At 47.5% G+C, this 25,848-nt stretch overlaps 2 protein-coding genes across 11 annotated transcripts; both read right to left on the bottom strand.

Moving 5' to 3' along the window:
• Positions 1 to 1,977: 1,977 nt before the first annotated feature.
• LOC120874754 (RNA-binding protein 4) lies at positions 1,978 to 17,774 on the bottom strand. 8 transcript variants are annotated; one of them, XM_040256396.1, is made up of 5 exons: positions 9,405 to 9,487; positions 7,926 to 8,349; positions 4,850 to 4,928; positions 3,915 to 4,079; positions 1,984 to 2,390 (listed from the first exon to the last, which is right to left on the bottom strand). In XM_040256396.1, exons 2-4 carry the CDS (start codon positions 8,335 to 8,337, stop codon positions 3,980 to 3,982), a joined length of 591 nt encoding a protein of 196 aa, XP_040112330.1. In that variant the 5' UTR covers positions 8,338 to 8,349; positions 9,405 to 9,487; the 3' UTR covers positions 1,984 to 2,390; positions 3,915 to 3,979. The 8 variants fall into 8 exon arrangements, with proteins under 8 accessions (XP_040112329.1, XP_040112331.1, XP_040112330.1 ...); XM_040256393.1 differs by having other exon boundaries at positions 2,019 to 2,390; positions 4,244 to 4,928; XM_040256395.1 differs by lacking the exon at positions 3,915 to 4,079 and having other exon boundaries at positions 1,978 to 2,390.
• LOC120874752 (RNA-binding protein 14) lies at positions 7,936 to 25,444 on the bottom strand. Of its 3 annotated transcripts, none has more exons than XR_005723695.1 (3): positions 24,987 to 25,443; positions 9,405 to 9,600; positions 7,936 to 8,349 (listed from the first exon to the last, which is right to left on the bottom strand). XR_005723695.1 is itself a non-coding variant. In XM_040256389.1 (3 exons), exons 1-3 carry the CDS (start codon positions 25,321 to 25,323, stop codon positions 16,862 to 16,864), a joined length of 2,010 nt encoding a protein of 669 aa, XP_040112323.1. In that variant the 5' UTR covers positions 25,324 to 25,444; the 3' UTR covers positions 16,187 to 16,861. The 3 variants fall into 3 exon arrangements, 2 of the variants coding, with proteins under 2 accessions (XP_040112323.1, XP_040112324.1); XM_040256389.1 differs by lacking the exons at positions 7,936 to 8,349; positions 9,405 to 9,600 and adding exons at positions 16,187 to 17,069; positions 17,837 to 19,301 and having other exon boundaries at positions 24,987 to 25,444; XM_040256390.1 differs by lacking the exons at positions 7,936 to 8,349; positions 9,405 to 9,600 and adding exons at positions 16,187 to 17,069; positions 19,191 to 19,301.
• Between the last annotated feature and the right edge of the window lie 404 nt (positions 25,445 to 25,848).

Below are 25,848 nucleotides of genomic sequence, written 5' to 3'. Positions count from 1 at the left end.
TCTGTTGTAGGAAGACCGTGCTCTCAAATGGAGAAAGACTCCCTTTTCAAGTTTAACCAGACAGCATGCTTTATAATGCACAACTGTATTAACCCCCGTACTCCAGTGTGACATCACCATCTTCACTGACCATTCCCACATAAATAAAATTCTCTACTTGACACTCGTAGAACACAAGCTCTAGAACTACACCTAGGTACCTTTCAGAGTATCACTCAAAATGTTTTATTTGTTGAATCAAGAAAGTTAGCTTCCATCTTTTGAAGTTTGCCAACCCCACCCATCAGACCAAGGGGTATGTTTGATAAAAACAGACCAAAGCAGGCAAACCCTCCAAGAAGTGGCAGAAATCCAACCCAGCCACGGAAGATAAAGACAGATGCAAGGACCTAGCCTAGATGTAATAATCCTCTTTGTTGATCACTTATCTGTAGGAGCTGTTTTAATCTCAATTCCATCAAGTTTTCCTGGAACTGCTGTCTTTTTTTCTCACCAGAGAGAACTTCCATATTCAATAAAATGGTGGCTGGGAGATAAACACATAGAACACCTCTCACAGGGTTTCAGTGAGCAAATCCCCAATAAATTACAAGTTGTACTGATAGTTATTTCCATCTCAGGCTTCTATGAATTAGAAACTAGTAGGAAAATCTGAGATTACCAAAAATTAGCTAATTTTTCTTACCTCCCAGTACCACAATTCCTTTCCTAAAACCATGATTGGCACAGAGTGAAATATTAGTCACATGCCCAGCTCTTGAGACCCCTATGGATTGTAGCCTGCCAGGCTTCTCTGTCCATGAAATGATCTGGGCAATTATACTGGAATGGGTAGCCATTCCCTTCTCCAGGGGATCTTCCCCATCTAGGGATTGACTGGGGTCTCCAACATTGCAGGCAGATTCTTTACCAACTAAATCACCAGGGAAGCCCATAATGCTTGGCAGTTAGGTGCTCATGCTTCTTCAAATGATGCTAGGAAATGCCCTAAGCTGACACTAAACCACTGTATTTATGCTGAAACTGGAGCAAGAAGGTACAGACAGAATGCATCAAGACAGTCTATTTTGATAGATGCACAGAAATGAGAGGCAGTGGCTCTTCCTTGTACCCTGCCCCCTCTACCTATCCTTGTTGTTAAGTGATCTAAAGCTCACTTCCGGGTCCTTCTGTGCCTATCATTCTAAAGACAATGAGGTACTAGTGGGACCACTGAGGTATTCTTTTGATTCCAGCAGAACTATACATTTTGGGGCTTCTCTGGAAACGCAAATGATAAATAATCCATTCACAAGGCAGGAGGATTTGGGTTCAATTACTGGATTGGGAAGACCCCCTGAAGAAGGAAATGGCTACCCACTCAGGTATTCTTGCCTGGAGAATTTCATGGACAGGGAAGCCTGGTGGGCAGCAGCCCATGGGGTCACAAAGAGTCAGACACGACTGAGTGACTAAGCACACACATACAGATGGTGAAAGGCATCAAAAAGCTTTACTTGCTGACCTACAAAATAAGCAGAATGGTTTTGGAGCCGCAACTTAATTTTCCACGTCATGAAATGAAAGCTGACTTCCTGGTCCGTCAAACCCTTCCTTTTCCTAGACCTATCCCTTGGAAAATAAGTCAAGCTAGATGTAGTGACTGGGTGGTTTGAATGATAGCACTAAGGTGGATGAGGATTGTTTTGCAAGCATGGAAAAGTCCCACATTTCAAAACTGCTAGTTGGTATGTGGTTTTATAACAAAGGTGTGATCAAGTGAAGGAAGTCTTTAATGGAGTAAGGCTGCCTGCCTGGGTTCTTCTGCATAACCCCTCTCTCCTTTGGCACCTATAAATTCTCTCTATAATAAAGAAAGTAACGGCAGTGATGTTCACCCAGAACTGAATGTCAGACTCTACCCACTCCCCTTCTCTTCTAGGGACAAGTAAAGAACCCAGACACAAGTCTTAAGTAAGAATTCTCTCAAAGCACACATTTCCTAAGTTGAAAAACCATTTATTTCACCGGAAAGAAAAAAGTGATTCAACTCTTCATGTGTCCACCCGCTACAAGCCTTTGGGTCAAACAGACTTAGGAGCGGTGACACTCTCACAACACCCACGGGAAGCAGGAGGTGGGCAACAGCACCCCCCACCCGCTTCTGCACACAATGAGGCTGCTGGGAGGAGAGAGCATCATGGGAGCTAAGGAGTACTGAAGGACAGAAAGAAATGGGGATGGGCAGGAGAAGAGGAAGGAAGAGGGGGTCTGAACTTTCCAAGATAAATTTTAAGGTCCACGTTTCCTGAGGGACTGAACGCACAGAGCCGTCCCGGAGGTGGGGTACCACGAAGGGTGTATTCTCATGCACAACCGCAGCTCGGAATTTCAGCCCACACACATCCCACCTGAAAGAGAGCAAAATACAGGGGCTTTACAGCAAAGCTCACAAGGGCGTTTCCACTTAACCCTTCAAAGAACTATTCTATAAAGTATGGTAACTTGACACTCTGTAAATTTACTTGTATCCATCCACAGTACCACAATAATCTCTCAAAGTGAAAAAGAGCCTGAAGGCCAGAGTAACTGGGAAGGTCAACTAACCCCAGACTGGGCTCTTTTCTCTCAATTAATTGGCAAATTTTCTTTCATGACAGTAGATAAGACACTGCATTTCTCTTGATGTTAATATACCAGCGTTCCTCAAAGAAGGTAATTTCCACATTTACAAACTGTCATTGGAGGGCAGGAAAAAGGAAAAGGTTCCAATTAGCTCTCTGGAAAAAAAAATATGTTTGAATCTTGGGGCTACAAGTTAAAAACCATTTAAAGTCTAGGCAAAAGTAACATCAATTTGAATAAGTTGTAAAACCTGAGGGCATCCAACTCTGCCTAGGGAATAAAAGAATGTACTGGAGAGCATGTGTAAGCTAAACATCAAGTCTCTCAAGTTTCTTTACCACTAGTTCTTTCCTATCCCCCAACCCTGGGCGAGTCACATATCTTCTGCCCAAATAGGAAAAGGTGGCAGTACCCCCCATCCTGTTACCTCAGGATCATGATCAATGATAATGTCTGGGCCACAATGAGCGCTACTCAAAACAAAGGGTGTTGTGAAACACCCCTAAATACAACAGCAATCTCATACACCTAGAGCCCAAAGCTGGCAAGCACCAGAAGAGAATACAGTCAAGTAGAGCCAAATGGATCATGAGGCTCAAACTGTATAGGAAAAAGCCAGAGGACTCGAGGTACAGCTGGTGGTTCAAGAGTGTTAATTGCCCAAACCTGGGGGGAAGATGAAGGGAGTGATCTGCTTAAGGCAAAGCTCCCAACCTTGGACCTCAACATCACTGAAGAGTAGAACTGCAGGGGCGCATCCGTTACTTACATTATTATGCACCTTAAAGAGGTGGAGAGGATGTCAAATCTAACACTGTGGGAACAGTGGGGGAAAAAAAACCTTAAAAAACTAGACAAAGGAAACAGGGTCTCACAGAACAGATTCAAAGATAAAGCAATGGAGTGGGCATCCTATTCAGCTCAGAGAATGAATGTGAACTGAGCAGAGAAGTTGAATTTGAGTCTATGCCCCAGACTCTGTCTTGAAATTAACTTCATAAACTGAAAGATCTTTTTCTACTCCTCTCTACCCCAACTTACCATCAAGCAAGTTTTTTCTCTAAAGCTCACAGGGGATAACTTCAGAAATGTCAGAAACACACTGCTTCAAGATTAAGATGATACCATTGGGGTAGTCTTCATAGTAACTGGAACTTGAGCAGTGATGACCAATTAACTACAATTACAGATTTTAACTGTGCGGGTCCTAGCAGACCTTTCACATAGCATGAAGCAGAAGAGGAACCCTGCAAACATTAATAATGTCACACACCTAGGAATTCCAACAAAGGCTCTGAGAAACGACACACCTGGGTCTGATGTCCGGGTTCCAGGTTCAGTTCAGTTACAGCACACAGGTGTGACCCGAGATTCATCACGTCACACTGTTTGCTTTTCCAGACACAAATGGAATCAGGTTGACTCCTGGGACTAGGAGTCCTGGAAAAACAGCCATGGCGGCTAAAGATGTTTGTCTATTTCAGAAAAATTAAATAATTAGGACTTCTCCCTATCCCCTGAACCATTAGCAACCTTACCCTAACCCTGCAAAAGCAAGCAAGCAGGGCAGCCTAATTGGAGCCTTTAGGCTGCAGGAGGGACAGCAAAACCAGAACCAGGGACACCCCACCGCTCTCACCTCAAGCTTTAAAAGGCTGAATACCGCGCCCGATCCGCATACTGCTCCCGCTCATACCGGGCCATGTCGTACAGGGAATTCCGCGCAGCCGACGAACCTTGGGACAACTCACTCTCATGCCCGTAACCGTAGCCCTCTCCAACAGTAGGGACTGGGCCTGTAGCGCGACGCAGGGGGCTCCGATCCCGCCCGTAATATGAAGAGGAAGCTGCAGTAACTGCAGCAGCAGCTGCTGCAGCAGCAGCAGCAGCAGCTCCTGAGGTCGGCAACAGGTGTCTATCGTAGGGATCGAGAGAGGTGGAGGTGAGGTGACTGGCCATGGCTGTGTTCTGGACTTGTGGCAGCTGGGACAAGGTCTGCTCTGCATAATTATACGCAGAGGCAGCTGCAGCAGCCACCGCCTCATAGGACCGGGCAGCACGGCAGCGCTTGTAGTAGGCATCGAGCGCTCCGTACGCGTTGTTGTAATACAATGAATCCCCGTAGCCCATGGTGTAAGGTGTACGCACTGCTCCGTATTGCTCATTATATTGCTCGGTAAAGTCTGCCACGCGGCCCGAACGATCTACTGGACACTCTTTGGACCAGTGCCCCTCTTTCCCGCACCGATAGCAGCCGCTCTGGTCTCCCATCCCGGGCGCAGTCCTAAGCCGGCTGGTGGACAACTGCACGTGCATTCTTTTGCCTTGAAGAAACAGACGCAAGAAGGGTTGCTATCACTCTTAGTCATAGCCCCAGCCCCTACCCCAGACACTGGTCATAGCTGGCTTTACCTAGACAACTCTAATGCAGGACTCACTGCCATTTTAAAATGTTTTTTTAATGGTCCAATATAAATTCAGTATGACCTGACTTCAGGCAAAGATAAATGAAGAAATGTTTCCGCTCAAACATCAGTCTAACACTTAAGAAAAACTACTCTCATTCAAAAATAGGCATTTCATTCTTTGCCAAGTAACTGGACACAAACTGCTCTGAACAGTGACCCAATGTCAGAAGACACAATTAAGAGTGCTCTACAACATTCAGACATGTCCAACCTTCACTATTAAGACTCCTGAATTCATTAAGCAGGAAAATGCAAAGGTCAGTCCTCTGCATCACCCCAAAATCAAAGAGAACAGAGCAAGACACTGAAGTTACCACTGATAGTGATCCAGACTTGATCCATGGCTGAGTGCTGTAGGGAAGTTTCAAGATTTTTTTTTTTTTGGGGGGGGTGGTACTCAGAAATGCGTTAAGAGGGACAAAATACAAGTTGAAGGGCTGCTATATCCTTAACTGGGTCTTTTAAATTGCTAGTTCTGATATTCATTATAACAAGAATTCTTTAAAATCTTCAGTGACCTCTTAGAGTAGGGGGTCAAGGAAAACAGGGCAGGCAGTTCACAAGATGGCTGACTTTTCAAAAAGGGGATCATGAGACACGTGGAAGGGGGGAAGGATGAGAAGAGTGGAGAATGACTACTTATGTTAGTGGATCAAACTGTTCATTTCAGCAAGATTAAAGTACTTTTTCTCAAGAAACCCAAGATCCTAACAACATGTACTTAACACTATTTTTCTGCTGAAAATTAGAATTTGTATTCTGGAAATGGGAAAATATTACTTTTGAAAACCTAACAAAAGAAACATTTCTTAGAAAGTTTAAGTTTTAAACCTTCTCACAGAAACAGTTTCTACCTAACATGATATACCATTTTAACAGTAAGCAAAATTCCAGCAAAACCTTTCCAATACAATTGGTTATCATGCCCCTAAGCATGCAGATGGCAAAGAACAGTGGCCCCATGCTTAATCAGGGGGATAAACAGAGAGGTCGGGTCATCTATGCACCTAACATTACAAAAGGGGGTACAATTTCACCTATAAAATTCAAGGTAAATTCTGAAAGACTAGAAAAGGGATAGGGGATGAAGGATCAAACTATGAAAAAAAAGTTCTGGTTCAAACAAACTTTCTGGTAGGTTCAAGTTGCCAGGTAAGAGATAGGATATGCAATTAAGCACTTTTAAGTGCTAACCCACGTTCCCTGCATTTGCCCAAGTGGCCACTTTGGCACCTAACAAAACCAGAGAAAACAAAGGCAATTAAGCAATCAATCATGTACCTTCAAGACATGAATGTCACCAATAAACGTCCTGATCTAAAGATTTGCCAGGGTAAAAAAAAAATTCCGCAAAAGTAACTAAGCATCAAAAAGCCTACAGTTCAGAAGCCAAGAGTCACGGTCTAAGGATTTATCCTGTATTAGCTCACACTGTCCTTCCCTCACATGTGGTGGCAAGGACACACCACCATCTCTTCTGTAACTTGGTTAAAGTGTAGAAGAGTATTAAATTAGATATCATAAACCCTCCACAAGAGCAGCCTTTGCGCCCAATTACACTGTTGACACAAGGTAATTCTCAACTTACCAATTAAAAAAGGAAAATGAGACCTGAGAGACCTGTGACATTTGTCTTTAATAATGCACAGCAATACTCATGACACAAGGCACCCATTAACTTAGGGGGAATGATGATCAGACCTCCAGGTCTAAGAAAGTTCACTTTATGTAAACATCAAAGATAGCCAGAATGATTCTTAAGAGGAGTGCTCAGCCACTATCTTGTTTGGCTGAAAAAGTTGGAATGTAGGTTAAAAATATAGCAAGGAGTAATGGGAATAACCTATAATTTAGAAGTAGCTACACCAAAGGGGAAAGGCTCATTACTGACTTCCATACTGGGAACCCAAAGCAGATGGGAGAAGACTAAGGTTAGCAACTCACCATGGTTACCATCCCTTTCATGACTGCCACTCTTGCCACAGAAGCTCAGATCATAAACCAACAAAATATATTCCAAATAAACTGTCATCCATATAGCATGCTGCCTTCCAGGCACACTATTACTCTAGTCAAGGCTCCAAGATATCACCCATCTAAGTGGTCTTTTCACCAAAGATGTGAGAGCCCACTCCTCAAACCAGCAAAAGGCATCAACTTTATCGCCCCCTCCCCGATGACTCCCCCTCCCCTGCAAATCCCCATACCTTCTCCTCCTCAGACACTCCTGAAACTATCCTTTAATTCTACAGTGCCCTCATCCTCCAAACAGAACCTCTGGTGCATGCATAATAAAAAAGCAGCAAGAGCTAAAGCCCTTTAAACACACTAGCTCTCTAAAGACTTAACAATGAATTATATTTACTAAGAAGCTATGAGTTGGGATGAAGTTGGGAAGCTTAACTGGTATTTTTGCTCCTGAACGGGTGGCTTAAGCCAGCTTTCGCCAGGTTCTTCATATGCAACATGATGTGCTGAGGCAATAAATTTCAGAGTGAAATACCATTCTGCGCTTTACTACTACCATTACTACTACTACTACTACTACTGCCCCCCCCCCCCCGCCCCAAAAGAAACAAATCTTCAGTGGAAAGATTTCTGCACTAACAGACAAAAATGCCTAGGGGTTCCAATCTAAAGCCAAGTAATTTTTCTCCCAGACTTGATTTGCCTGAGGTAAAGCCTCTAAATCCCATGCATTCTCCATTTAAGTTCATCATCCACTCTTAATCCTCACCATCCATCAGCCAACCAACAGCTGTCTCTACCCATGACCCCTCCCTTCTACTTATCCAATCTATTCTCTACACAAAGCCTTGTATCCAGCCCTCTTTCCCAAAGAGGATGGTTCACCTTGAAACTCTGTGTTGTCAAGGCCCCTGATGGCCTCCACTGCATCCTCAGCCCGCTCCATGTGTACAAAGGCATAATCTTTCACGATGTCACATTCGATGACTGGACCGTATTCCTCAAACTTGGCTCGGAGCTCTTTGTTGGTACAAGTAGGGCTGATATTGCCTACATGTAACTTTGTAGAGGTTTTGCTCTTATTCTTGCTGGCTTCCACGTTGATGTTCACCCCGTGCAGCTTGTAGTGGTGCAGGTTGCGGATGGCATCCTCGGCCGCCGTCTTGTCCTCTATGTGCACAAAGCCGTAGTTCTTAATGATGTCACATTCCAGCACCTTCCCATACTGCTCGAAGAGCGAGCGGATCTCCTGCTCTGTGGCCTCCCGGGGCAGGTTTCCGATGAACAGCTTCACCATCTCGGACACAGCCTGGACGAAAAGAAACAAAATTTCTAACAAAGGATCTCAGGCCCACAACAGCTTAAAAAAAAACCCAATACCGCCATCTCCTTTCTGTCTGGCAAATATTTCCAGTTTTCTCTCACGTTCCACACGCACACTTCCACACAATCAAAGGGAACCGGGAATAAGGCCCGCTACAGAACCAACAGATACAAGAAAGCATCTGTAATAAAAATCCTTGGTAGACACAAACGGTTTGATAAGACTTGAACAGTTTTGAACGGTAACGGAAATGAAAGTGAGGGCATAAATTGTAGCCCAGAGGATAGTAGACTTTCTAACTACTATAAAGACAGTCAGGGAGACTTCCTTGGCGGTCCAGTGGTTAGGACTCCACGCTTGAACTGCAGAGAGCTCGGGTTCAATCCCTGGTCGGGAACTAAGATCCGCAAGACGTGCGGTAGAGCCGACAAAATATTTTTTTAAAAGAAAACAAAGGTCTAACTGGATTGACTGTCTGCAACTATGCACTGTCTCTTCCTCTAGTAACCAAAGAATCAGCCACCATTTCCGGAATGGTGGACCTTAAAACTAGATTTTAGGGTTTCCTTTAGAAGCAGTGAACCGCTGACTTAGGCCAGAGAGCCAGGCGTTCCAAGAGCACGTAAGTGCTAGAGCTGGGAACGCCTCTCTTGGGGTGCCGTCCTACGAATTCCTGGAGAATTGGAGAAATGCATGGTTGGAAAAGGGGGGCTTGAACCTCATCGGCCCGACAACCAAGTGTCCCGGCCTGAGAAATCCTTAAAACGTGGTTAATTAACGGAAGCGCGGTTACTCGATGGAAACCTGGAGGCTGTAGGCCAAGCCTAGTCGGGGAGAGGGCAGGGTGGGGAGAAAGTATGATATTCTCAGGGGAGGTTGTGGGGGAAGGGCTGCTTCAGGCTTACCGCGCAACGCCGAGCACAGACGTCGGCTCTCAGTGACGGGTGTGGAGGCCACTACCCCACAAGGATACCCTTGAAGCCCAAGGAACGAGATTTAACAAGGTAAAAGAAACAGTGAAAAGGCTCGGAGTCTCTCACCCGCACGAAAAGCAGCAGATGCTCTTCCTCGCGGCGCGGACGCTTCTGACAAAACGCTAAAATGGCGACGGCCGCAGTAGTGACTCTGGGTAGAGAGGGGGAGGTGAACCTACCACTGGATTGGCCATTCAACAAAATAAAAGGCAGGCGTTCCTGTAGATGCTCTTCCTGATTGGTTACCACGAACGCCAATTACCTGAGGCCGGGAAGAGGTGGAAACGTCAGTAACCCCGGAGCGTTTGTGCGAAAGCCAATGAACACCACCCTCAAGAAACCGAGGTCATTGATTGGGTAGGAGGTCGGCATGAGGGCGGACCTACCAACGTAAGCTTCGCAGGCGGGGTTCCGCCCGCCATTAGGCGGAGCGAGTTAGGACTCCGGTGTGGCGGTCGGTGTTTAGCGTCATGGCGCCAACTTTTGTTAAGTTTCCACTTCTCGCCAATCCACGTGCGTTCCATTTTGCCTTCTACTCCGAATTTCTCCCTCTAAATTCCCAACGCCACCCCTTCGCAGCTCGGATGCTGCGGACGGACGCTTACGCAGACCCAGAAGCCAGGTAAGAAAAACAGCGAAGCGTCCGATCTGAAGAAACCAGCCTCCTCCTTCGGCGGAGTCCACAGTGGTGCCCTGGGAGTCCCAGAGCTACCCTCCAACTGAAACTGCTTTCATAGGTGGTGAAAGGACTCTCAAAACGGTTAATGGGCTCAGCTTCAATTAGGCTATAAAGGTCCCCGAAGTCGACTCGGTTGAGGGTTCTCTCAAGAAACCAGCCTCCTGGGATTCAAGGTGAGGAAAAGGTTTCTCTGTGGAGGTTGAGAAAACACCCCCACCCTGCCCTGAGAAAAAAACTAGAGCAGCGAAGTTTTTTGTTTTATTTTATTGGGCGCCATCAGTCAGAGATGTTAGGTTTAAACTAGAACCGACCTTAGAGGGAATAAAGAAGCTAATAAATCACAACCAGCTAAATAAGCAAAAACACAATCCACAACAGCGTCCTCCAGGGCGTCCATTCGGCTTTTTAAAAAATCATCCTTTGGTTTCTTCATATTAATCCCATATTATGAATATGAGCCTTTTGCAAGGCAGTTCTTGAAGAGGAAGTTTAAAGGGGAGAATGGAAGAACTTAAAAACATGATAAAAGCAGTGGTTTGAGGAAAGGGATTCTCAGGAGTGGAGATAATACAAATAGAACACAGCACCGGTTCAAAGGAGCTCACCACCCCCCACCCCAGCCCCGGCCAAAAGGGGTGAGGATCATAGCGAGAAAAGTGAAGTCAAAGTAGAAACGTTTTTAAAACCTGACGACTCAGAAATAAATAGTGGTCAAGAATTTAGGCTAGGGTTCAGTTCGGTCATGTCCTACTCTTTGCGACCCCATATGGACTGCAGCACAGCAGGCTTACTCTAGGGTGGTAAAAGATAATCTAAAAATGGGAAAATGTTGTATTTACAAATGTGATCACTGATCTTGGTCCATTTTCATTGTGCATCCTGATGCTGACACTCCAGCTGTGAGTAAAGGGTAAAGGATCAATGATGGAAAAAAACCAACTGCATGTTAGTCTGCTGCAAGTTGGAGGCAGTCACAGCTCCATCTGCGCAGGGAAACACACCCGGTCTAGAAATCCTTTAAGGTCCTTTGTTCGATCTTCCAAAATTTTTGCCGAATGGCCTTGGAGATAAACCTTTCAAAATACCAAAGCATATGAGGTCAGCTTACTCTACCAGCAATCTCTCCAAGTCCAAAGGTGAAAAACTGGGAATATAAATCTCAGGATCACAGTTCAGGCCAGTTTGCAGACCACCAACCACACCCACTCCCTAATCTGATTTACCTTTTGAAAGCCCTCTAGATTGAGCTGTATTTGATTTTGCTCAAACCACATTAAATCATTTAATCAAATCCATTACATCATGGGTTTTAAACCCATGGCAATTGGAAAAGCTTCAATTCACAGTACCCAATCTGGTTGTTGCCAAAATCTCAATCTCTTTGACAGTGCTCCTACCACCCCCACACATACCCCACATCCCACCCCAACTAGACTCCTGCACAGTAGCCTATGTCCCAGGCTCATTCAGGCTGAATGAAATGTTCTTTCTCTCCAGGTCCTAAGCTGGTCACCCCATCTAGACATCTCCCCACTCCAACCCTACATACACCTTGGAATTCTACCCCATGAACTCCACGATACTTTTCCAAATACTTACCACCACTTGAAATCCTATCTGTTCATTCATTGTCTCACTTCCTCCTACCCCCTGCCCCCAGCAAATACTTGTTCTACAAGGGCAAGGACATTTTCTTATTGCCTACTGTTGTTTAGTTGCTAAGCCATGTCCAACTCTTTTGCAATCCCGTGGTAGCCTGCCAGGCTCCTCTATCCATAGGATTTTCCAGGCAAGATTACTTAAGAAGGCCGTCATTCCCTTCTCCAGGGGATCTTCCTGACCCAGGGATTGAACCCAGGTCTCCTGCTTTGCAGGCAGATTCTTTACCATCTGAGCCTAAATCTCATCAAAGGAAAATGCATTTTAGAAACAATGTGTGCCCTTCTGCACTAGGCATTTTAAGAGAATGGGTATGCAGATTATTTCTGCTTCCTAATTTATTTATCCTGTGTTAAAACTGCACCTGGTACATGGCAAGCACTCAAGTATTTGTTAACAAATGGATAAATGAACACATGAGTTAAAATTCTTGATAACCAAGAGGAAAGAAATAACTTTGGATTTTTAGTCAACACCAGCTTGAAAACATGGACACTTAGTACTAAAAACAAGCAGATGCTCAAAAGCCAGGGGGAAACTTATTTTCTGGGGGTGTTCAGAGGGAGCCTCTAGGCATCCAACACCACTGCCAGCTACACCCTCTAGTTTCAATTCAGTCGCGTCCGACTCTTTGCGACCCCACGAACTGCAGCACGCCACGCCTCCCAGTTCATCACCAATTCCCGGAGTTTACTCAAACTCATGTCCATTCAGTCGGTGATGCCCTCTAAGCCTCCCATTAATGTCTGGGGAGGTCCTCTATCTTCATGGTTCCCAACCTTTTTGGCACCAGGGACCAGTTTCATGGAAGACAGTTTTTCCACAGACCACGGCTTGGGGGTGGATTTGGATTCAGGATGATTCAAGTGCGGTACACTCATTATGCACTTTTTTTTCTATCATTATTACATCAGCTCCACTTCAGATCATCAGACATTAGATCCTGGAGGTTGGGAGCCTCTGCCCTACCCCATACCTTTCTTCTCCATACCTAGAAGAATCTGATCTCCAGGATACAACAGTGTTGTCTGAAACTAGAGGTGACCAAAACTGGTACGGTCCAGTGGCCTACATCACACTTAGGTACCACTTACTACAGAAGTTTCCTTCCTTCACTGTTACTCACACGCTGCACTCACCCATATCCAAAGTTCTTTGCTCAGCTGTGTGCTTCCAGTAGGCCAACCCAACCTCCCCAGAATGTTTTAACTCCTTATTTCTGAGATGGCGAACAGTGACTATGTATGAGGCCCTATACCTGATCCATGCTATTTGCTCCTTCCAACAGTAGTATTACAAGCAAAATCCCAGATGGCTCAAAATGGCTGATTCAATTCCTTGATCCACTTTTCAGCCTTGTGAAGTTACTTAACCTACACCCTCAATTTCCCAATTAATCAAAGGTTTATAAGTACCTAATTCATTTGAGTTGCAGTAGTTATGTTCAGTAGATGTAAGCTATTATCCCCATTTTATAGATGAAAATACTGAGGTAGAATTCCCCACATGTCCAGGACCACATGGATACATGGCAGAACCAAGATCCAAACTCAGAAAGTCTTTTTTTTTTTTTTTTTAATATTTATTTATTTGGCTGTGTCCAGTTGGGGCACGCAGGCTGAGTTGTCCCACAGCACGTGGGATTTTACTTTCCCAACTATCATTCAAACCCAGGTCCCCTGCATTTCAAGGCAGAGTCTTAACTACTGGACCACCAGTGAAGTCCCAGGAAGTCTGATTTGAGAGCCAGCACCCTCAGTAATTCTCTCTGCCAAGTCAGTTTCAAAGCAAACAAATTCTAGCTCCAGTTTTCTCTAGCGGGACTGCACCATCTTCGCTCCTCCTTTACCTACAACCTCCCTAGCATTAGTTTTTTTTTTTTTTTTGCCTCCCAGGACATACGGGTATCTTAGTTTCCCAACTAGGGATCAAACCCACACCGCTCTGCAGCAGAAGCACAGTGAAAACCACTGGACTGCCAGGGAAGACCCTGGCACTGCTTATTAACTGTATGTAACTAGTTCATCAGGGTAGGTCCTGCCTTCCCTGGGCTACCCATTCCCCAAGATCAGCCCAAGGGTGATCACTGTATTTCACCTCAGCTGCCTCAACACTATTTCCAACACTACAGACATACCGTATTTCTAATGATTTACAGACTTGAAATCATTTTAAGAACTTTTTTTCCTGGAAAACTAGATTCTACCCTTAATGATCTTTTAAAGGCACCTGAAGAAAGAAAGTATTTTCCACTGTCCTATCCATCTTATCTTTATTACCCAAACCTCCTATTAAACACACTACATACTGGTCCATAAATCTAGGAAATTTATTTTCAGTATGACATTATAGTCAACTTACTTGGCTTATAAGACAAAATGACTGGAACCAACCGTCTGTGCACAGACTTTGGCAGAGCTTAACTAATGGACAGTGACTAGAAAGGCAGCCTACTATAGAGGCCGACCACTCAGCCACTCAGTGAGTCCCATTACCGCCAGTGTAAGGGTAGCAACCCCAACCCCACCCCAGACAATCTGAAACAAGGTCCAAACCTCAGAGAACAGACTGATGAGGTGAGAAGACTTTAGTCTTGTTCCAGGAATAAATCATTTAAAACTTCTCCAATGAAGGTCAAGTTAGAGCTGATAGATCAGAAGTGCAAGGACCTGAAGGATATTGTGAGCCCATATTCCCACCCCCTTTTCCCAAAACACACATTAAATGTCTATCCTCCCATTCACTCAACACAACCGTCTTCAAGTTACAGGACCCTGGAAATCAGAAATCCACAAAAAGCAAAGTAGGAGAAGCGGGCTATAGGATTAACACAGGTAGCATAATTTAAAAGGGGGAAGAGAATTTTAAAACAATCTGCATGGAAGAGGAAAATGACAAGTGATTTGGCTTTAGAGCCGAACCAGAAGCCTGGCAGCAGAGGCAGTAAGAGCATCAGTACTTAGAGATGACAAGTTGAGAGATCATCTCGGCCAGGTTGCTCTGAAGAATTTAAGCTGTAATAAAGAAATATCAACACTGGCCCTGAGAGCACAATAGGCTATTTTCACACGAACTGTGGGACTGGGACAGTGGCTGAACGCTCACTGGAGAAAAAGATTACAGAAAGTCACGCTGACAAAGAAGTAATTACAAATACACAGGCCACAATCACAGCACTTGATTTTCCATGGAAATAACCAGAGCTAAGTCTGTTAGGCTGGCCCTGTCATAACCCCACTCACTGCAGAAAAGTGTCAAGAAACCTATTAGATTCCCCCTCCTCCCAGTCCTTAAATGGAAAGCAGCAGCAAAGCAGTGAGCAGAAAGAAAAAGAGAGCCATGGCCTCAGCACCCCTGAGATTACTCCAGTTTGCATCCACAAGTAGCTCATACTTAATACAGAGCATGCGCTTTTGGCCCACTGGGCAGAGGGAAGAGAATACCTGGGGCAAACTGTTGGGTCACAAGCAAGTTCACAAGAAGCCAGTGGAGGCAGAAGAGAACCAACCTGAACTCCACTTCACAATACACCTCCCCCAAATCACCTTGCCCCAAAAGACTCCCAAATCAAATCTCTAAAGCCCTCTTCCCAAAGGAATGTTAGGGTTGCTGTTACCACCCTACCCAACCAGTCTCCCATTCACCCATCAGGAAGCCCAAGCTTCCATCTTGTCATGGCTAGAATCATCTTATTTTGTGCCCAGGTCCTCTGAACCCCTAGTCCCAGAGTAAAAGTATAGAAAGAATCAATTCCTTATTATCCCCGCACCCTTCTTAGTTATGCTTGCACCTTGCCCCCTTCCCATGGTCTACCATAACACCTTCAAATATAAACCCAGCCAGAAAACATCTGGAAACCCTAACAGATGTAGAGAAGGAATTTGCAGTCGCCAGTGACTATGATGGCAGGGGCTGGCAGGACGCTCCAGGATGATGTTCAACAGGCAAAATACCAGGTCTATGGCCAGAATCCCCCCATACTGGCTTCCAAAGGTCCCAACCACAAAGACACTGCCACACAGTTAACATGACCCCCCAAACCCAACTGACCCCTTTCCAGGTCCCAGCCCCAGTATTCAGTGGAGCCCACTGCCTGAAGGCCCTGCTAGTCTTCTAAGCACCAAAGCAGTCCATTCCCCACTTCTCACTTGAGAAGTCAAACCCCAGAACCACCCTGCTGGAGTCCAGGTTGTTTCTGAGCTGGAGACAAGTCAAGGAAAACAGCCAAGCATGGGCGAGGAAAATGGGCAATAAATTTACTGCATTTTGGTGTGATTAACCCAAGTCGAAGCAACTTTGTCCAGATTCTCCAGCCCTTAAGATGGCAGACTAGCAGAGAAAGGAGGAGTTAAATCCCTCCGGCAGCAGAGAAATCATTCTAACTCCCAGGTTCAGACCCCTTTCCTCATCTGCCCTGGGTCCTCTGGCCACCTTCCCTTTAGCTGTCATGTATTCCTGGATGTCAAACTGGCTTCTCTGAAACAGTGCAATCAAGACAATGACAACCAGGTTTCCAAACTGCAAATCGCCCCAAGTTTTATTTGTAGTCCATACAAAAGGGAAAAAAAATTAAGGTTTTCTAACACCACCTACTTGGGGAGATGGGGAAGTGCACTGTGCCGCACAGCATCAGCTAGAACATCAGGGGTCAGTAGGGACTGGACATGTTCCAACCGACTGTCCCAGCAGGAGCTCAGTCTCAACACAGTCTACAGAGGGACACAGTCAGGGCCCCCTGGACACCTGGCACAGCTTGGCGCACAGGAAATGGTTAAGCTAACCCTTTCCTGGCCTCCCTCACATCTAAAAAGAAAAAGGCGCCGCCGACCTCAGCTGCAGGTTGCTTCCCCATCCAGACGACCTTAAATATCGCGCACAAAAATAAAAGGGAGCCAGGAAAAAAAATCAAAACATAAAAGAGATTCCCATCCTAGGGAGATGGGGCAGGGGAAAGGGGAACCGCAGATCTAGAGCCAGTGGCAAGATTTGCTGCTGAGGCGAAGGAACAAAGTAGGTTACTGCCGAACACTCAAAGGATCGTCTCCTGGGGAAGGCCCACATGGTAGAGGGGATGAAAAACCACCAACAGGAGAGGTATGGGCCAGCGGTTATAACCTGGGTCTGCACCCTACCACCCCATCTCTCCTCTCCTTCCCTCTCTGTGGTGCCCCATCCCAGGACGGCCCTACATGCGGCGCTGGTAGCCAGAGTGCATCTGAGCTGCCCGCAGGTAATCATTATAGGAGCCCGAATAGCGTGCGTAATCGGAATGGGCATCGGGCAGGCGACGGTAATCCAGCGAGGACTTTGTCGGCGAGCGGCGGAACGAAAGCTGCGACTCTGATAAACGGCGGTAATCAGAGAGCTCGGCTAAACGCCGGTCGGAACCATACCTAGTCGAGAGAAGAAGACAGTTGGTGAATGAGACAATCGAGGGGAGGGCTCCAGGTGGGCACTGGGGAAATGCCAATGGGGGCAGGGAGGGCGTAATCAGACTGGTCTCCAACAAACAAGATTTTTCAGAAGGCTCATCACCTTATCCAGGGCAAGAAATCAAGCCTGGTCCAACTGTGGGAAACCAAGCCCACCACTGAAGCCCTCCCTTCTGAACTGGCCAAGGTGGACGCTGGCCTACATTCCCAAACCACAGACAAATTATCCCCACCCCTGGGCCCTGCAGAGAAAAGACCTTGGTTGTTTACCAACAGAACGGCGGACGAAAGCAAGGTCCCCAATTTCCCAAAGAGTGGACGCACCACATACACCCTGCCTTCAGCCAGTGAGTGCCAAAGGGACTACTCTTTCAAACCCACCCCCACCAAAGGCCAGGACAACCATGTAACAAGCTTAAGGATTCTTGAGACAGTGGGAGAGGCTATGGGCCACGATCTTGCAGGCAATAGCTCCAATAGCACTTGGGCTAGCCTAGACAGGTGACACTTCTCCCAGCCTGACTAGCTGGTACCACCCCAGGCTGAGCACAAAGCTCCACCTGAACCCTGGTGACCAGAAGTTCACAGACATCACCCACTTCGGCCTCTGGACATCCCACAGGAGAAGGCCAAGGGAGGGGCCGATGGCTCCAGTTTCCCTCCCATGCCAACCTCAGCCCCTTGCCCTGAGCCCCAGCTGGGGGCAGAGGCGGGGGGGCATACAGTACCTTTTCGACATGGCGACAGCCTTTTTGTACGGATCGTCGTAGCTGGCCCGGGGTGGGGAGAGGCGGGTACGCTCATAGGGCGGCGGGGTGCTGTTGGCGTTGGCAACGGCCCCCTGGGACATGGACAGGTAGGCTGCAGACGGCTGACCTGTCCCGTCGTAGGCATTGCCCGGCTGGCCACGGTAGGAGGCAGCAGCCTGAGGGTGCTGCTGTGCAGCATAGGAAGCAGCCAATGAGGCTGACGACTGAGTGCGGTAAGGAGCTGCCAGGGTGGCAGAAGGCTGGGCCCCATAGGCAGCTGCAGCGCCATAGGAGCCGGTGGCCGCAGCAGCTGACTGAGCCCCATAGGAGCCTGACAGGCCCATCGATGCTTGGGCTCCATAACTATTCAGCTGGGTCTGAACAACTGGCTGGGCCCCATAGGAGCCAGCCATCGGGGTGGTGGCTTGTGCGGCATAGGCAGCTGGCTGGCTCGCATAAGCAGCAGCTGTAGCTGGTTGTGCCACATAGGCAGCAGGTTGGGAAGAATAGGAAGCAGCCTGCTGTGCAGCATATGGGGCAGACTGGGCATTATAAGAGGCTGAAGGCTGGGCATTGTAAGAAGCTGCCTGGGCCCCATAAGCTAGTGATGAGGCTGCAGACTGGGCCCCATAGGAGGCTGCCTGGGCCCCATAGGAGCCTAGGGAGTTAGCTGCTCCCTGGGTATTGTAGGAGGAGGCAGCTGCACGAACCCCGTAGGAAGCAGCAGCCTGTGCCCCGTAAGAGGATGGCTGGTTACCATAGGAGCCAAGGGAGGAGCCCTGAGCCCCGTAGGAGTTGAGCGAAGAAGCCGCCGCTGGCTGACCCCCGTAAGAGGAGAGGGCCGAGGCCGAGGGCTGGGCTCCACCGTACGGGCCAAGCGAGGAAGCTGCAGCCGACTGGGAGCTAGGGCTAGCCAGCTGGCCCCTGTATGGGGCCCCAAGGGAAACAGAGGGCTGAGCGCGGTAAGAGGCTGCCTGGGCTGTCATGGGCTGAGTCCGATAGCCGACACCCAAAGAGGCAGAAGGCTGGGCCCTGTAGGCAGCGCCCAGTGACACTGAGGGCTGGGCCCGGTAGGTGGCTGGCTGGGCCGTCAGAGGAGCCACATACGAGGCTCGGGGAGGTGAACGGCGCAGGGGGCTGCGGTCGCGACCAAAGAAGGGTGGTGTGGGCTGACGGGCTTGCCCATCAAAGCCACCAGTGCTGTTGCCAAAAGCCTGCTGGTAGTCGAAGGTGGCAGAGAAGCCACCAGTTCCAGGGAATGCTGTATCCCCAGCCCCTGGTTTCTTGGTCTTGTCCCCAGACTGGATAGCCAGGCCAGGCCCCTTCTTCTGACCCTTGGTTGAGAGTTCCACGTTGATGCGCTTGCCCTTCACTTCTTTGCCGTTGAGCTGCGCGATGGCGGCTTTGGCATCTGCTTCCTTCTCCATGTGAACAAACGCGTAGTCTGATAAAGCAGCAGACAGAGGGTTAGCAATTAGGGGGGCAGGGCATGCTACCTGATGGGTCCCAAACTGGACACACCAACAGCACCCAGCTGTTGCCAGTACCTCCAGGCCTCCAAACCCTCCTCTCCAGGAGCAGGTCATAAAACGTGATTCCCATATAACAAAGCTTCGGACTGTCCCAAATAGTCAGCTTTGCCTACGGCTTTCTTCCTGTTCTCCCCATTTCCCCTGCCACCTCACCCAACTGCCTGCTCAGAAAAGAAAGAGCAAAGATGAACTGCAACAGAGGATAAAAATCTTCACTAATCCTCATCTCCTATTAAGTACAAATCCACAGACAAAAATGCAGAAAACATTCTTGGATCACTCAATTATTCAGTATTCTCTAACCCAAGACCACCAAACACTCCTGTTCACCTTTGAGGCTTAACTCTCAAACACTGGAAATGACCATTTATGTCTGGACATGACCCATGTCTCAGGCCAGGGTCCAATTAAAGCAGAAGAGCTACACAGCAATACACAATCTGCGACAGTCCTCCAATATGATCTCCCCCTTTCCCTCAGTACTTCCCAATTCTCAAAGCATTCCCAGGCACAAGACCCCATCTGGGCCTCACAACAATCCCTGGAGGCAGGCAGAGCAAAGGATCGTTACCCCCATTTTACAGGTGGGCAAACACACTCAACAGAATTTATATGGCTTGCCCCAAATCCACTTGCGAGACCCAGAAACAGAATCCCAGCTCTCCATGCCTCCTCACGACACCAGTCTATCCCTAAGAACTCAATGTATAAGGCAGGATGGTAGTAAGACTAGACACTTAAACTGAGAAGGGGAGACGCTGGACCCCATGTAAGCCAGTGAAATGTGGGAATGGAACTGAGCCGCCCAGTTTAAGCCAGGCCTTACTCAATTCAGGCACAAGCCACCCCCCACTCCTAGGCCACATTACCTTCTCCACTGATACTCGTATCAAGAGACATCCCTTACCCCTTGGGCTTCTGTTCAGAAAGAAGATTTAGTTTCTCAGCTTCATGGCAAGAAACTGCAATTCCTGCAACTACCAGGCTCTGCTAAGAGGTTATCCCACAGGCCCTCAATCAGGATCTGAATGAGCTGTGGGAAGACAGGCTCTAAGTCAGGATGTTGATCTCAAAGTCCTACTCGTCTACTACACAGAAGAGGAAACCTTCAAGAAAGACACAGGAAGAAATTCTTGTCCAAATCCAATCTCACACATCACAATAGTGCAAGCAGACTCTGAAGAACAATGAGATCATGCCCGTGATAACGCGGGTCATGTACTTACCACCACTTGAACCTGAGGCTACTCTTAAAGTATCAGAACCCCATCTTTCTCACATCACTTAAGGAAATGAAAAATTACCTACATGAAATTACTAAGGTTCCATTCTTGATTTTAAAAAATCCTTTTAAATGTCCTCTAAACAAGGGTCCTAATTTTCAGAAACTTTCAGTCACACTGGGACTGGCTCTCTAGCTGCTTCTATAAAGCGAGTCATTTTCCTGGATGTAATGCAATGCAACCGAAGTGAGTCTTACACAAATGAGAATAAAGATATAATCAACAGGTAGAAGTCAGAAGTGTGGTATGGCAAAAGAATTCTGGAACTAGATGCTAAAATTTAGCCTCAGTTGAAGATTCAGATCACTGACTTGCTTTATTAAGTTCTTACAAAACTTAAAATTTATTTCTCCCCCTGACAATCTGTCCTGCCCACCTCAGAGTTACAAGATTCAACAAATGTGCTTAGGCACTCACTCATGTCCAACTCTCTGAAACCCCATGGACTGTAGCCTGCCAGGATCCTCGCCATTCATGGAATTCTCCAGGCAAGAATACTGGAGTGGGTTGCCATTTCCTTCTCCAGGGGATCTTCCTGACCCAGGGATTGAACCCAGGTCTCTTGCATTACAGGTGGATTCTTTACCATCTGAACCACCAGGCAAGCCCAAATTATTCAAATGAGATGATAAAAATGCCTTATAAAGTATAAATATGGAGAAGGAAATGGCAACCCACTCCAGTATTCTCCTGGGAAATCCCACGGACAGAAGAGCCTGGGGGCACAACCCACAGGAGTCGCAAAGAGTCAGACACAACTTAGTGATTGACCAACAACAGCTAAAAGTATAAATAGCTCTATGATAAAAATCATGATAATTATTCAAGCCTAGGAATAACCATAGGGTTATTTCCTTACAGGATATGATCCTTCATTTCTAATAAAACACAAGAGACACAATGCCATCTGTAAATTTGGAACTTGCCAGAGATGACAAAGAAACAAAATGAACTATCACAACTGTCTTCACTCTCTTACGGCCCAAACCTGATTCATCTACCAATTGTGAAAAGCAAGTGTTCTTTTAGACCCAGCCACAGGGCACTAAAACTGTCCTCTGATCCCTCACCTCCACTCTGGGTAGAGTGAGCTAAAAATCAATGCTGGTGGTCCCAAATCTCTTCAAAAGAAAAGACTGAGTTAAGCCTACCACAGGGGAATGCAATGGTAAGGAGAAAGCAAGTTTGTAGGCAGATTAAAGGGAATTACCAAAAAAAAAAAGCCTCCAGGCACTACAAGGGAATCATACTATATTCCTGGTTAACCTATCCACAAACTCCTAGGACTTTATTAAGCTAGGGAAAAAAACACCCAACAAAAATGTTTCAATGGGTTTACAAGAGCAATAGACAATTCCCTACTTAGCTAGGTTTTATTTAGAGACCAACTTGTAAAACTTAAAAATCCGAAATTTCATAGGTACAATTCAATTGACCACACAGATGAACTATATAACTGACAAAAAGAAAGCCATGAGATACAATTATAGCCAATTTATATCAGAAAGTTTCTAAGCCTGATACTGGAGGGAAGTGTGAACAGGCTGTCCAGCTGACTCAAACACATGAGGGCTAGCCAATCCTAAGCAGCTAAACCAGGCCTAGCCTATCAAAGACACCCAGGAACCCAACTATTCTTAGGATGATTTAAAAAAACAAAGAACTAGCAAACTCCAGGTACTCACTGGCCTGAATTGAATTAGTTCAAGGAAACTGACCTCTGAGGTAATTCATCTCATTTAAAAGGAGTAACAGGCAATGATTTACAGAGATCTCCTAATGATCTGGCATCACAATTCCTCCACTACCCAACTTAAGAGAATGTGGAAACAGGAGTCTTCCTATTCTAAGAAGAGCACAAACTTCCAAAGTGAAACTACAGAGTTATGCATAGAAGGAAAGAATGCCCACCCACAGCATAGTAAACAGTCTCCTCTTCCGCCTTTCAGACTTCGGAAATCTGACTGGGTCCTAAAGCTGTCAGCAACTCTTGAGACTTCATCCTTTAACACCCTATAGAATTTAACTGTGGAGAGTGGTTACAATCTGCTGTTGCTATGGAGATTTTTACTCTCTCCAAATCAAATCATATCTAAGCTCCTGGAACCAAGCAACTAAGTTTTCCTCCTGTGAAATAAAAAACAGAACTGGCTGTCCTGTGCAATACCAAGCTTTTGTGCTTTTCAAAGACCTGACAATCAACCTAAGACACCTCAAATGTCCTTTCCCAGACCAAGAAATAGGTATGCTATTTATAGAGCCAAAGCCAGTCTCCTCTACTACATTCCTAACTTAAAAACCTCATTTTCCTTCACTCCAAATAGAAAGGCATCACGGAGGGGATACGATCCTCAAACCTCTCTTAGAGCCCTTTGTACCAAAGTATTATCATGAGCTTACATATCAGCATAACTATAAATAACAGCTAACCACCACTCCCTGAAAAAGTCAAAGCACTTCGCAAATCAAATGTTCACAAAGGGACAAAATGCACAAAACTTTCACAAGGAAACATAATTTCTAAAAACCAGATCCAGTTACACAGTTCACCCTACTCCACCCCCACATCCTCTGTCATTCTGTGTCAGTCCCAAGCAATTCAAACAAATTTTCAGCTTTCCCTACCACCCCAAAGGAGGCTCCTGGACCAATGAGTTCCATAGTCCCCTCAGATGCAAGTTTCAAAACTCTCAATCTAGTAGACAGCCTGCTTAAAGAACTACACACAAAAATGTAGTAAGTCAAACACAGAACTCATATACCCCTATCCATTTCCTGGCCAGGAGCCCAATCTGAGGCCTTTTCCATTCTTTCACTCTAAATAAAAGCAAAAATCCATGCACCATACAGCCCCAGAGCACCCAGTAGGAAAGCTTGATTTTGGATAGTCATGAACTTGTACAACCTGAGTTGAGGAAAATAGAATGCAGCATTAATGCAGAAGAAGGAATTACTCCTAATGGTGACTACCAGCCTTTACACTTCCCCCAGTTACAGAAAGGATAAGGAATGACCCCAAAGATGTGCCTTTCAAGAACAGCAAATGATGTATCTTGGAGGAAATGAATAAAGCACCTGCCCTCAAATTTATTTACTATCCTCACAACTTCTCACACAGGTTATGAGCAGGTACGAATCCAAAACCAGCACCCAGGAGGAACCAGATACTTACTTCCAGGTTGCATCCTTGAAAATACAGTAAGGCAAAGTTAACTCTGATCTGTTTCCAAGTGGAACACAGACTGGACACACACAAGGACTGTATTCCAGATCTTGTCAACAAAACAGAAAAGAGCCTAAGGGGTAAGAACCCAGAGTATGAAAAGAAGTCACCAGGGTCCAAAAAAGGAAGTCAGGCCTAAACTATGATGATACATTCTTCTCAGGATCTACCCTGATCATGAAGACTATTCAAGCAAAGACGACTACTAAGTCCCCATGTCCCCCTCAGCCAGAGTGTGCCCCTTGCAAAATTACCATGTTTAGAAAACAAGGACATTGCTCTGGGGCACCGGCTTGAAAGTTAGCGTCTCAGAAGAGGCCTTTTCATAAAACAAGCCTTCTTCCACAGGTGAAAGGTCGGGGCTTCCAGTTTACAAATATAAAATCGATCTCAAAGTGGGGGAAAAAAAAAAGTCTGAGGGAGTTGGAAAGCGCAGAGTTGCCAGGCCTAACCCACCTAACAATACTGAAAGGCCAAAGTAGTTCGGAAGCCCCCGCCTCCCGCCCCGTACCCAGGAGTTAACTATGCCCATGAGTAGACCCACGCCACACAGTACTAAAAGATCCCAGCCCGAGAAACTTCCAAGGGCCCCGTTACCTTCCGCTCGGGAGCATTCACCCGGAGGGAACACGAGGGTGGCTTTTGGTGGGGGGCGGGGGGATCAGCCCCCACCTTTTCCCTTGCTCTGACAGACGTCTGGAGAGGAAGTGGGGAAGTGGCAAAATCTTCCCCGCTCCATGATCCGGCTTGTGCCCGTCACTTCCCAATTTCCGCTCGGTGCCAGGCCCAGGAGACCAGTAGAAGGCGCGCCCCCGGTATACTCCCAAGTCTCTCAGGCGCGTCCCCGGCCCCGTAGCTCGGCTCACAGTGGCCGCCGCACCCACCCTGAGCCGGTTCCTCCCATTGGGTTAATGGTGCCTGGACCGCAAGGGAGGAATGTGGCTCTACCCAACGCGCCCCCAACACCTCCAGCCTCACTCCCGCGGACTTCGCCCCACCCCCGCCCCACCAACCGCGCTGTGACCGGCCCCAGGGAAAGGGGCGTGGCTAACAAGCAGAGTGCCCCGAGCGCGCCCCCGCCTGCACGTTACCTTTTACCACGTCACACTCGATGACGCGTCCGCGGCGCTCGAAGAGGCTGCGCAATTCCTGGCTCGTGCACGCTGCCGATACATTGCCCACGAATATCTTCCAAGTGTTAAGAGGCCGTGGGCGCGACATCTCCACCACGAGCGCGCGCCCCGGCCGCAGCTCGTGGCCATGCAGGGCCTCGATGGCGCGCACCGCGCCCGCGTTCTCGCGCATGTGCACGAAGGCGAACTGTTTCATGACGGCGCAGCTCATGACCGTGCCGTAGGGCGCGAAGAGAGCTGCCAGTTCCTCCGGCGTCGTATCGGCCCCATCGACGTTTCCCACAAATATCTTCATTTTGCCGCCGCAGCCGCCTTCCCGGAGAGCCGGGACCTCTCCTCCAGCGACAGGCGAGACGTCCGAACCGCCGGCAGTCCTCCCTAGGAATGGCTGGCGACTGAGAACCCCGCCGCGCAGGCGCCCTGACCTAGCCAATCGGAGCCCGGATCCCGCGCGTCATGCAGCCAATCAGAGAGGCTGAAAGAAAATGCACTCAGACGTAGCCAATCCCAGAGGGTCTGGAGCCCGCTCGTTAGCGGAGGGGGTGGGAGAGGGACGACGGCGCGCGACCAACCGCCACTGCCGGGGGGAGGGGAAGAAGGGCTGGGGAAGGGGTTACGCGCGCAGGGAGCGCCGGGGCAGCTGAGAGGCCTAGTGAGCGAGGCGGCCTCTGGCCTGGGTGGGGCGGGATCGGCAGGCCCCGAGGAAAAACTTAGTTGAGTCGTAAGTCAGAGCCTCTCTCATTCTGGCCGCCTAGGCCAAACCCGCGCCTAGCTAGGGGTAGCAACGAGAGTGTCCACGGGAAGTCCTGGCCTGGCGGGA

Source organism: Oryx dammah, unplaced genomic scaffold, assembly GCF_014754425.2.
Source record: "Oryx dammah isolate SB20612 unplaced genomic scaffold, SCBI_Odam_1.1 HiC_scaffold_15, whole genome shotgun sequence".
Lineage (NCBI taxonomy): Eukaryota > Metazoa > Chordata > Mammalia > Artiodactyla > Bovidae > Oryx > Oryx dammah.
Note: the sequence above shows the minus strand (reverse complement) of the source record. Positions and strands in the feature narration are given on the sequence as shown.

What these genes read in the sequence shown, in the direction of transcription:
- LOC120874752 (XM_040256389.1), bottom strand. Translation starts at nt 25,323, where the DNA reads ATGAAGATATTTGTGGGAAACGTCGATGGGGCCGATACGACGCCGGAG. An exon ending in CGAGTGTGACGTGGTAAAAG is followed by an intron (nt 19,302 to 24,986) that starts GTAACGTGCAGG and finishes CTGCTTTATCAG; the next exon opens with ACTACGCGTTTGTTCACATG. An exon ending in GCTGTCGCCATGTCGAAAAG is followed by an intron (nt 17,070 to 17,836) that starts GTACTGTATGCC and finishes TCTCTCGACTAG; the next exon opens with GTATGGTTCCGACCGGCGTT.
- LOC120874754 (XM_040256391.1), bottom strand. Translation starts at nt 8,337, where the DNA reads ATGGTGAAGCTGTTCATCGGAAACCTGCCCCGGGAGGCCACAGAGCAG. An exon ending in TGACAACACAGAGTTTCAAG is followed by an intron (nt 4,929 to 7,925) that starts GTGAACCATCCT and finishes TGTTTCTTCAAG; the next exon opens with GCAAAAGAATGCACGTGCAG.